The sequence below is a fragment of the Cavia porcellus genome, unplaced genomic scaffold (assembly GCF_034190915.1).
Source record: "Cavia porcellus strain 051 isolate PalLab524CR breed Dunkin Hartley unplaced genomic scaffold, mCavPor4.1 scaffold_38, whole genome shotgun sequence".
In the NCBI taxonomy this organism is placed as follows: domain Eukaryota; kingdom Metazoa; phylum Chordata; class Mammalia; order Rodentia; family Caviidae; genus Cavia; species Cavia porcellus.
The window spans coordinates 5,035,919-5,048,416 of NW_026947521.1; the positions used below are offsets into that span (position 1 = coordinate 5,035,919).

At 47.3% G+C, this 12,498-nt stretch overlaps 1 protein-coding gene across 2 annotated transcripts in view; it reads right to left on the bottom strand.

Moving 5' to 3' along the window:
• Window positions 1-869: 869 nt before the first annotated feature.
• Ptpn9 (protein tyrosine phosphatase non-receptor type 9) overlaps window positions 870-12,498 on the bottom strand; it is a 69,423-nt gene continuing 57,794 nt past the window's right edge. For both annotated transcript variants that reach the window (XM_063243442.1, XM_063243441.1), the window contains 5 exons: window positions 8,755-8,821; window positions 6,057-6,135; window positions 4,470-4,620; window positions 3,366-3,564; window positions 870-2,598 (listed from right to left, as the gene is read on the bottom strand). In XM_063243442.1, coding sequence (XP_063099512.1) covers window positions 2,384-2,598; window positions 3,366-3,564; window positions 4,470-4,620; window positions 6,057-6,135; window positions 8,755-8,821 — 711 coding nt within the window. In that variant the 3' untranslated portion in view covers window positions 870-2,383. The remainder of the gene's footprint in view (window positions 2,599-3,365; window positions 3,565-4,469; window positions 4,621-6,056; window positions 6,136-8,754; window positions 8,822-12,498) is intronic.

Here is a 12,498-nt window from a genome sequence, read left to right on the forward strand (position 1 = left end):
CAGCAGTTATATGGGATGGGGATGCTCCCAAAGGAACAAAGCTGCTTCCTCCCACAGAGATGGAAACAGCTCAACCAGGGCACTTGTGCTGGAGTCTCAGGAAACATGAGCCCTTTGGTGGTGTTCTGTACACCAGAGGACCACAAATCACAAGGTTCTGTCTGGGAAAACTATTGTCAATCTTGTCACCCTCAGTCTAGGAACATGGGCTCTGAGCTGCCTAGGCTTTTGAATGTGCTTATGCTCTTAAAAGAGGAGAGTACAAATGAGCACCTGCACTCGGTATCCAATGGCACAGTGCTATTGCTTCCCATGTCTGCCAGAGTGCAGTGACCATAGGCTGTGAATGCACTGGAGCTTCAGTTTCTGAGCAGATCATGAAATTCCTCGGTGCTTACCTCCCCCCTCTATCAGAGATGGGAGGTGAAGCAAAAAAGAATAGCATCCTGCCCCACAGGGGCACTGAGTCTGTCACAGAGTAAGCACCAAGGAGCACTGGTCCCTGACTCCTCTGTCCAAAGGGGCACAGTCTACAGACAAGGTGGGCAGCTCTCAGAACTGACAGCCAGTCACAGTGGCACACCACTGTAATCCCAACAATCTGGGAGGCTGAGACAGGAAGGACACAATTCAGCCCCATTGTGGACAACTTAGCAAGACTCGGTTTCAGAATAAAAAGAGCAGGGGTGCAGGTCAGTGAGAAGGCGCTCAATTCAATCCCCAATACCACCACTACCAAATAATAAAAAATTGAGCAGTTCAGACCCTGAAGTGTGGGTCACCCCTGCCTCCCCAGCCATCCCACACCAGCTCCTGCAACCCCTCCTCACCTTCCCAGCCCAGCCTGCTAAGTGATGAAACTAAAAGGGTTTGATCATGTTGGTATATTTATATGTAAATACAAAACTGTATCACTGTAAGATATTGAATATGAACATTACAATTATTACTGAATCTGACTCATTCATTGATGTTAAATACAAAATGAAATGATTGTAAAAAATAAGAATATACACATTCAGAGAGCTTATTACAGTATAAAATTACTGAGGTCTGATCAGCTGCCAACCTCATCTTCTATTGGGTGGAAGGTTTTGGGAATCTCAGGAACTCTTGGGAGTACAGAATGCTGAGGACTGTCAATTCCATCCCTGCACAGCAAGTCGGGTGGCTAGAAGCAGGCAGGGACAGGTGGGTGACAGAGGACGGTGTTTAAGGGGACACCAGCCATCCTGTGAGAGCTCTAGGGCCTGGAAGATGGCATACAGGAAGAGATGGGCATCTCAGACAGGGCATAGGAAAGGAACCTCTAGCAGAGGAAAAACGGACCTGTTTATTCCCTGCGAGGCTTTCTCCCTCACCTCTTGCTCCTCTCCTCTCCCTTCCTATTCAGACTTCGTACCGATTGCTTTTGACTCTACCTGCTGTGGTTCATCTCTACCCTGTCCTCCATCCCTGGGGTGAGAGAGGAAAAGGACAGCCTGGCTTCACAGTGCAGGTCTGTTCCCCAAATCAGCAGAGTAAACAGAGGAAAAGCTGTTAGATAAGGGCCATCCAGGATGAAGTACACCAGTGTCGCCACAAACCAGCCTTCTCAACTCAATGGACAAAATCCAGAGGGGCAAAATCATCATCTGAGATGAGGGCCTCAGTGGGAGCAGGGAGGACAGAGGTGTGTGTCCCACCCAAGCCAGTCCAGGTAAGAGCAGGGCCCAGGAAGCGAGGAGCCCTGAACTGTAACACGGAGCCTTAGGAACATCTACAGAGAAATGTGTGTGTATATGTATTTATAGAATACGACCATATTATCACATAATATATATTATATACACACATACATATGGACCCAGACGTGGGTGTGCACATATGCACACGCACACACATGGAAGGACAGAGGAGACCAGACTACACACCCTATGTATAAACGTGCTTGGCACTCAGGCAATCTCTAGAATATGTAACTTGGTCAAGCTCTCTGGGCAGGAAGGTAAATGCTCACAAACCTTCCCACCAAATCCTAGCAAGGGAAGGTGGGGAGACAAAAGACCTCCATCCAGGAGAAGAATGGCATTGGGAGGGGGAGGAGGCCCCTGCCCCTTGCCTTGGGACCCTGACATATATCAATAGCCACAATTTGGTTTTAATAAGGCACAGTTCAATAGCAGGTGCTAGGAGTCAAGAACCCATCACTGCTGGCCCTTTCTCGTGGCAACTCCACACATCAATCTGGCAGAAGGAAGAGGCTGCCTTGTGTGCAGCAGGTGCTGGGAGCCCCAGAAGAGGCTGATCATGGCTTCAGCAGAACTGATGACAACCTAGAGGCTCAGCGGCGTCCAGGGTGGTCTAAGGGAGGCTGGCCAGCAGACAGGACCCTGTGGGGCAGTTACTGATTCTCCATGGCCAGCGGGTTATGGCCAGAGGATACCATGCCCTCCTTTTTTGCCCATTCTAGTATTGCCTTGTAACAGAAATAGTACTGCTCGGGGGTCTGGATGCAGTAGGCCCTCTGGGTCCGCATGCGAGACACTGTCTGGAACACATTGAGGGTGCCAAGCTCCTCCAGCTGAGCCAGGCAGATGTCCAGTGAGCAGAAGGTACCTAAACAAGAAAGGAAATGGTCACCAGAGTTGAGCTCTCCTATTGTCGTCTTTCTACTAATATCTCGGGTGAATGAACTCAAGGCAAGGCATGCATGCAGGGGCCCAGGTAGAGGCCACGGGAGTGCTAAGGGTCTCTCATCTCTCAGGAGATGCACAAAAGGAAGAGTAAGTAGGCCGGTGTCAAGAACTTCCTATCTCAACTGCAGACACAAGACCCACCCCCTCTCTAGAGGCTGCCTCTCACCCACAGGCTAGGCCAGGGTCCTGCAGTACACACCCCTAGGACAGCAGCTGTTGCTGGCCACAGGATGGACAGCATAGCACAGAGCAGGAGTCCCAGGAGAGGGGCTAGAAAGAAAGAGCAGCCAGCTAACCTCTCTGGACCGCCCCCCACAGAAATGGCAATGACAAGGGACAGGTGAGGAAACAATCTTGGTCCTGTGGTGGGCCAGGGTCAATTTCCAGAGAGTCTGGTTTGTGAAGTATGTATTTTGGCTGTCACCACACAAGGGGTCCTAAGCGGACACAAAAGGGGCATTTTACCACAAGAGGTTAAGTGAGTCTTTTTTTTTTTTGGACTTTTTCATTTTTACGGTACCAGGGATTGAACTCACAACCGCCTGCTTGCAAGGCAGGTGCTTATGCCACTGAGCTAAACCCCCAGCCCCAGTTAAGTGAGTCTTTTTCATCATAGATGCAGCTGAGAGCTCTGTCCTTCCACCCAATCCCTGCCCTGGGTGCTCTGAGGCTGCCCCAGTGTATCACCTGTCCTGCCGATGCCTGCACTGCAGTGGACCACAATGGGTGGCTGCCCCTTGGAGCGGGTGCCCATGCTGCTGATAGCCAGGCTCTGCTGGCTCCTGACAGCCCTCAGGAAGTCAATGAGCGATGCCGCTGAGGAAGGTACACCATAGTCTGGCCAGCTTAGAAATTGAAAGTGGGTCACCTGACGTTTCTCCCTCTCCTGAAATAAAAAGAGCAACATGAATTAATAAGGTTGGATCTGCCTGCCCTGACTGTGGGGCTTCTCTAGGTTCTCAGCACCCCAGTGTCCCTGACACCAAGGCTTCTGTCTACCATGCTCAACTTGCCCCACATCACTTCTTTACTCCAAAGAAAGGCTCAGTGTGGGCTGGGGATATAGCTTCAGTAGCACAAGAAGCTACCTGGCAAGTGCAAGGTCCTGAATTCGACTCCTGGTTCCAAGAAGAGCGTCAATATGCAAAGGCATTCTAACAGGATCCAGGTTTCTTTTTTCTTTTTTTTGGTGGGGGGTACCAGGGATTGAACTTACAACCTCAGGCTTGCCGGGCAGATGCTTGTGCTGCTGAGCTAAATCCAAGACCCATTAGATTTCTTTCTTCTTTATGGTGCTTGGGATTGAACCCAGGACTTTTGCTTGTTTTACAATTTTTATTTTGAGACAAGGTCTTGCTAACTTGCCCAGGCTGGGCTTAAAGTTGCAGTCTTCCTGCCTCAGCCTCCTAGAGTGCTGGGACTACAGGCATGCACCTCCCTCTTGGCTTAGGATCCAAATTTGTAATGCCAGTTGTTTTTTCTCTGTAATGTCACTGTTTTATTGAGATGATAGGACTCTCCCAGCTCTGAACTGAATACCGTCATCTTGCTCCCAGAAAAACAGAAGCTATAGGGGCTGGGGGTTTAGCTCAGCGGCATAAGCACCTGCCTTGCAAGCAGGCGGTCGTGAGTTCAATCCCTGGTACCGATAAAAATGAAAAAGACAAAAAAAAAAAAAAAAAACCAGAAGCTATAACCTCTCTAGTAGCCTGTCTACTCCCTCTGGAGTTTCTGTATAGTACAGACTCTCCCCCAGATCCAAGAAGGGAGAAAACAGGAACTCAGGTTTACCTCTGTGTTGTGAATTTCAAGTGTTGTTTTCTTATAGTGGTCCCTGTTTTCCACATGCAGATTGGTCACCGTGAGGAAGCCAAATCGGATCTGAGTGTCCTTTACTAGGGGCCAATACTGGCCACACTTCCTCTTGCCACCTTCTTCAAAGCTGAAGATACAAGACACAGGACAAAGTCAGCTGCATCCCTCACTTCACAGCAAAAGCCCACATCACACCTGCTGTCCATGAGATGTCAAAGCTATCTCCTACCCTGCTTTTTTTTTGTCTTTTTTTTTTTTTATTGGTACCAGGAATCAAACTCATGACCGCACCCTTGCAAGGCAGGCGCTTATGCCATTGAGCTAAATCCCCAGCCCCTCCCACCCTGCTTTTAACTTGTACCCCTGCATCTTGGCAGACAGAAGGAACCCACTTAATTCTAAATGGATGAAGTGTCTGCATGTGCTCATTTAAGACACTGATCACACACCTGCTACGTTATTTAGTCTTCCTCTCGATACCAGTGGCACTTCTCACTGAGCTGGGATAGCATGAGTGGATGAAAAAGCCAAGGGGGAAAAACATGGTGGTCAGAGAGCACATGCTGGCCTTGCCCTGGCCACTGTTCATTCTCCAACAAGGGCTTCACTGACCAAGGAGGGAAGATGGTAAAGACCACCTTTAGAAGCCCTCGGGTCCCCAAATGGCTCCTTATTCTCCTGTCCAAGCAGACGGGGCTATGCTGAGCCCTTGAGAAGGGTACAGAACAAGAGTTCTTTCTGTCTCCTTGTCTGAAGTCGGTAATAGTCAGTATGGCAATACTGATGGAACTAAGCGTTCCTCCAAGTTGGCAGTGGTGCAGGGCAACATCTCAACCGTATTTCTGGCTCCAGAGCTTCCTGTCTAACCAGCTCTTTCCCACCTGTCATTCTTCCCTTTGCCTATGGGGGAGACACCGACGAGAGGAGTGGACAGCAGAGGGAACCTACCAATTCAATGGCCAGGACAGCAGAGCCCTCTGGCATTGGCCAGGATAAGCGGAAGTGCCTGTGTTCCCAGGACTTCCTTAATAGCCAATGCCAGGACCCCAGAACAGGGTCAGCATGGCTATGGATTAAGGTGCTAGTATGTGATATCCATCTGTCTCCATTATCCCCTTAGCTAAGAAAAAGCTGAAAGCTCCAACTCTTTGCCATGGCCATGACTTTCCTAACCTTCAGTTTTGTTTTGTTTTTGTTTTTTGAGACACTGTTTCACTGTGTAGCCCAAGCTGGCCCCAAACTCAACAGGGATCCTTCTGCCTCAGCCTCCTAAGTGCTGTGATTATAGACAAGCATGCACCACCATGGCCAGCTCTTCACTGTTTCTTTTCTTTAAAAAAAAAAAAATTTTTTTTTTCCCAGTTTTTGAGACAGGGCCTTTTTGAGACACTGGCCTTAAACTCATGGGCAGTCCTTCTGTCTCAGCCTCCTGAGTACTGGGATTATAGATGAGTGCCACCATGCTCCACTCACCTTCAGTGTTTCTAGAAGCTAAACATCCTTCTTGAATTAACCTCACTAGGGTCAGGGAGGGTGGGGCCAGTGGGGAAAAAGCTGACTCACCGGGTGGTCATGACAATCACCAAGACCTTCTGCTCCCACACCATGAGCCAGAAATCATGATAGGTGTTTTCCAAAGGGCCTGTCGGAGAACACAGGGGTGTGAGCACAGGAAGTCCTTCTTTCTTACTCCCAACCCAAAACCTGGCATCAGCTCATTGCTCATCTCTGTATACCCTGCTTTCCAGTCCCTGGAGTGACTGCACCACCAGCACTGCACGGGAGGGTTAGAAATGCAGTGTAGCGGGCATGGTGTCACACACCTGCAGCACTCTGAAAGGCTGATGCAGGAGGTTCACGGTTCAAGCCTGGGCAATTTAGTGACTGAACAAGACCCTACCTCAAAATAAAAAAGGGTCAGGGTTGTAGCTTGGTGTGAAAGCTCCTGAGTCCAATTTTTAGTACAAAACAAAACAAAACAAATCACAGCAAAAAGCACCAGTTAGCCATCTTGTTTAGTGGTCCCCACATGGTGGAAGCACTACTGTGCACACTCAGAGCTCAGGGCTGCCTGTGGCCATGTCTCTATCCACAGCGTGAGCTTCAGCCTCCATAACTGGTTCCCACTCTCCTGCTGCCATCATCTGCAACCCCGGCTCCCCCTTTACCATGGGCTTTATCTTTCCACTTTCTCATCTTTGTTAGTGACAATGCATTCTTACAACATCCAGTCTTTAGAATCTGAAGCCCATCAGATTTTGCATGTCCTGCATCTCCCAGATCAATCTCCAATCAATCTGCAGCTGTTCTGCACTCAGAATGCTTTCTGCGTCCCTTTCCCCATGCCAACCCACTCCTGTGCTGCGATCTCACTGCTAGTCATGGTTTGGCTGAGCTGAGACACCACTTGAGCTTTCCCAAAGTCTCTCTCTGCATCCCCACCAGCTCAAAGGTTTCAACACAAGCTGCTCAGGACACACCCACCTCTTCCAAGCCTATCCACTTCCTATCTGTTTCACTCACACCCTCCTTAGCTCTCAGATTACATCGCTCCTTGAGGGCTCCTCTGCTCTGAGCTTTCAAAGACACAGTTCTTTGGGTTCTTAGCATTTGACCTAGAGTTGGCACCAGTAATTTTACTTCAGGAAGACAGGCCTTATAAACATAGTTTGAGGACAAGGGCCACACTTGTCCTTGAGATCAAGTTCCCCTGTTACAGTGAGAGCCTGCAGAGGCAGGCACCTGGTAATAAAGCTGCAGTTCTCTGTGGACCACTAACCCTTTTCACCAAGAGAGTGAGCAACAACATTAAGCCCCTGTGTTCTCCCAGCTTTCCCTCTGCTCTCGGGAAAGCAAGGCAGCAGCAAGGTATGATGGAGCCTGAAAGATTGCCAGCTCCATTCTCTTTTTTGCTAAAATCTTTAGTAAGCCCCGATTCCTTATGACACTAGAATCCCCTGTCTGCAGACACAGAGGCCCCACAGTATGCTGGGGCTAGTAATGTATGAGAAAGAATAAGTCCTGCGCTGTGCTCAGCAAGTGCTCTGCCATGCAGCCACAGCACAGCCCTAGACTCAGATTTTACAACTGGTTCTGTCGGGGAGGAAACTGGGTAAAAAGGAAGAATCAAGATATAACAGGTACTAGTACAAATTCCCTATGATGTATGTGACCATTATGTATGTCTGAAGTGTACCAATAAAATTAATTAAGAAAAAAGAAATTAAGAACTGGTAATGTACAACCTGTGCAGTGCATGTTTCTCATGTGTGCAATATCCCATTCCTTTCTGGGCCACCCACATGAGTGTTACCTTTATTGGTGACACTATGGTGAATCACTTAAGGAACTATTATCGGATCTCTCATTTTATTTTTCCACAAGCCAGTGACACTGTACAACTGGATTACATTTTGTTTTCATTTCTGTTTGAAATCAGGTCTTGCTAAGTTGTTCAGGGTAGCCTCCCATTTTCAACTCCCCTCCCGCTTCAGCCTCCTGAGTAGCTGGGATCATAGTTCGCATATCACGATGCCTGGCCTGTCAGATCTGTTACTGACCATTTTCTGCAATAGTCACAGAATTTTAAACCCCTATGGCAGCCTATTTTGTCAACCGGTGTCACAATTTCCTACACCACCACCACCACCACCTTCTTCTCTTCTTTATGCTAGGGTTTGAAATCAGTGCCTTGCACCCATGCTCTATCACTGAGGTGTGTCCCTAGCTGCCTACCACCTTCTTTGAAAATGAAGTTGTCTTCTTGAGAGAGGCAGAGGCATAGTAGGCAAGTATGTCATCTCCATCTGAATTCTTCCTGTTTCCAGACTGCCCGGTTCAGAGCGCTTCCTGGTGTGTGCTGTGATGATTTGGGGCCCAGACCCACACTGCTTGTGCCTAAACTGGACTCAACTTCTGGGAAGTACCACTGCCAATCCAGACCCCTTCATGGATGTGGAAAGCATCTCATGGCCCTACACCTTTGGCTTGACCACACTAAGACACAGAACTGAAAGAAACAAGCAGGCAGTGTCTGTGGGCTTAAATTTCCAGTTCATTTCTATGCTCCAAGTTTCTGAGCACACATGGTACAGAAACCCTATACCTCCCATGTGCCTTCCTACCACCACCAATCTTTACAAAAGGCCAGGATTTAGTAGCTACAGCATAGACTCAAATCATGTTTTCTTTAAAAATTATGGCATCATCTGGCACAAGGCAGATGGCAAAAGACCAACATGTGAGGGCCGCATCAGCTTACCCTGGGTGCCAATGTAAGCATTCTTCTGCTTGTAGCCATCCATGAAGCTGGCGTTGATGTAATCTGTCTGATGGGAAAGAGGAGACATCATTGTGTGCATGGCAGGTAGCGTCTGAGTTATAGAATGGGGTCCTAAGTAAGCCTAATCCCCAGTGTGAGTGTGTTTTTACTGTCAGTGGACAGTGAAGGGTGATAGCCAATTCAAACCTCACTTCATCAGTCAGGCTGGGACAACTGAGTATCTACGTGCAGAAAAATCAAACAGACTCTGTCGTGATACCACACACAAAATTAACTCAAAATGGACCAAAGACATAAAAGCAAGAGATTAAACTATAAAACTCTTTGGGGCCCCGCATACAGCTCAGCAGCACAGTGCCCACCTGGCAAGTGTGAGGTCATGAGTTTGATTCCTGGTACAAAAAAAAAAAAAACAAAAAAAAAAAACACTCTTTGAAGAAAATGAAAGAATAACTTCGTGATTATGGGGCTGGGCAAAGTCACTTATATATAACACCAAAGTCACAAGAAAAGAAATAAACTGGACTGCAGTAAAACTAAAAACTAGGCAGAGCGGCACACATCTATCCGAGCACCCTGGTAGGCTGAGGCAGGAGAAACTCAAAGAGTTCAAGCCCACCCTGGGCAATTTAAAGAGATCCTACTTCAAAATAAAATAAAAATGGCCAAGGATGGTACTGCATGCCAGTAATCTTAGTACTTTAGAGGCTAAGGAAGAAGGATTGCTAAAAGTTTTAATGATAACCTAAATAAATAAATAAATAAGGGCTGGGGATAGAGCCCAGTGATCCGCCTGGGTTCAAGTCCCAATACCAAAAAAAATTTTTTTTTAATTTAAAAAAAGCAAAAAATTTTGTGTCTCAAGGGACATTATCAAGTAAGTGAAAAATCAATCCACAAAATGCATTTATTTAATAAAAAACTTGTACTTCCAAGTGTGGTGGCACATACATACATGTAATCCCAGCACTTGGAAGCTGAGGCAAAAAGATCACCGCAAGTTTGAGGCCAGCATAGGCTACATGGAGGCCAATATAAGCTACACAGTGAGAACTTGTCTCAAAAAAATAAAAATCTTGCAACCCTTAGAATTCAATAAGGGATGATCCAATTTAATATTAAGCAAAAAAGTCATTTTTGAAAGGTTTTGGCCCAGACAGGACGCTGTAGCCAGGAAAGCCACAACCGGAAGCAGGAAGCCCCATCTTGCCCTTCCCCTAGGAAGTTACCTGTGACGCCATCTTCCCGCCCCTGGGAATTTACATATGGCGCCAAACCTAGGACCAATGGGCTACCTGTGTATCCCTAATGCCCGCCTTAGGTTCCACCCCAAACCGAGGCTATTTACAGGCCCCCACGCCACGTGTCCGACGGAGAGATCGCCGGACGCCAGCGGTGGGGGTGCCGGTCATCTCTCTCCGTGTTCTCAGAATAAAGGCCGCTTTTTATTTTATATTTCTCATCTTTTGTTAATATTTTTCATCTTTTGGAAATAACCCTATCAATTTTCCCATACATTTACAGATGGTCAAGGAGCACACAGAAGAATGATAAGCATTATTTGACACCAGGGCAGACACTACTTTGAACTCACTAGAATAGTTACAGGTTAAAAAAGATAAGTGTTGACAAGGACGCAGCACAATCAGAACCCTCATGCATGCTACTGGGAATGTAAATTGCAGTCACTTTGGAAAGCAGGCTAGCAGTCTCACCAAAGACTAAACAGGATTACCCTATGACCCAGCGATCCCACTACCAAAGAAAAGGACTACATAAATCTACTAATTTATACCAATATTCATAGCAGCACTGTTCACAATGGCTAAACAATGGAAATAATTCCAGATCCTTCAATGAATGCATACATGGATCCTCTGGCAACTGCAAGGAGTGAGGAGGTGCTGGTATTTGTCACAACATGGATGCACTGTTATTCCACTGATATGGAAGTGTAGAGAGAGAGAAAACAGTGACCAGAGGCACTCTATGGTAAAATACTTGCCTACTGAACATAAGGCTCTGGGCTTATCTCCAGCATCTCAAATGAAACACCCAAACAAAACAGATTAGGGTGGGGCTGGGGATTTAGCTCAGGGGCATAAGCGTATGCCTTGCAAATTTGTAGTTGTGAGTTGGATCCCCAAACGGATGATTAAAAAAAAAAAAAAAAAAAAAACACACAGATTAGGGTGGGTTAGAAGGAAATACGGGTGATAGCCAAGGACATAGGTTTCTCTTTGGGATAAGCTTTGCTCGTACAGCACGTGAGTTATATCTCAATAAAGCTGGTGGGTTTTTTTGGTCTTTTTCCTTCTTATCGGTACCAGGGATTGAACTCACGACTGCCTGCTTGCAAGGCAGGCGCTTATGCCACTGAGCTAAATCCCCAGCCCCAAAGCTGCTATTTTGAAAAAACAAAAAGAATCTATCATATCTTGTAGCACATAGCAGAGGGCTAATGGGAGACAGACCCACAGCCTGGGCAGGAGCACCCATCTACTCTGTGGCTCATGAAAGATAGGGACCAGAAGGCAGAAGTTGCCACTGTCAGCACAGCAGCAGAGCAGGTCAGTGTCCAGCCTTCTCCACCAAATGAACTCCCACAGAGCTTTTTGCCAGCTCAGAGAGGTCAGGCAAGCTCCTGAACCCTTTTGCAGGGTCTTCATCCTCCTCCTCACATCCTCAGTCTCATTCACTTAACTTCACTCTCATTAAATTATAAAGTCTCAGCCAGTCTCCTTTAGTCTTGGCTGACCAAGAAAGAAATGATGGCAGAGATAGTTTCAAGTCTCAGTGTAAACTGCTGAGAGTAGAAAAAACAGGCAATTACTAGACAGAGGCATGCAGGGGCATCAAGTAAGAGACAAGAAGTCTCCACAGACACTGGGCATGATAGGGCACACCTGTAATCCCAGCACTCAGGACACTGAGACAGGAGGATCACCTTAAGTTTGAGGCCAGCCTGGGCTGCATAGTGAATTCAAAGCCAGCCTGAACTGTGTAAAACCCTGTCTAAAAATAAAAATAAAAATGAAAGTCTCCATGGCCTATCAGGGAAAAGCCATAATCTATACCACTCTACAGAGGTCAGAGTAGGTTCTTCCTATAGCTAATGCCTTTTATCTAGAGGGCATGAGACCTAAAAACAGTCAAAACTGTGTGTCCTCAGGCCACGCCCTCAGGACAGCACTTTCCTCACAGTCAAACACAGTCAAGGGTGTGCTGCTGCAAGGCCTCCAATTCAGCCAGTCTATCTCCTGACATAGTATCCCACTATGTACTCAGCCTCTCCACACTCCTCCCACAGCAGCCAGTACTGACCTCATGGCATCAACGCTCCATTGGGCATGGGCAATGCCACTGAGCTGCTGGACGACCTCAGGAGACCAGGCCAGCTAGACCTCACCCACCCTGACCAAGATGCCACTTCTCACTCCAGCTGAGTGTACACCTTCAGAAACCCCGTGGAGAGGATATAGAAAAGTACAAGAGTCTCTTGTTGTAAGAATCAACACTGTCACTAGTGTGTAAGCATTCACCCCCTGAGCTGCCTATGTAATTGGAAAAGAATGTCACCTCTTTAAAGGAGACTTAGATGGTGCATAACTGTAATGTCAGCACTCAGCAGACTGAGGCAGAAGGACTGACATAAATTCAAGGCCACCCGGGGTGACATAGTGAGTTCAAAGTAGGGCTGAACTACACGGTGAGACCCTGTCT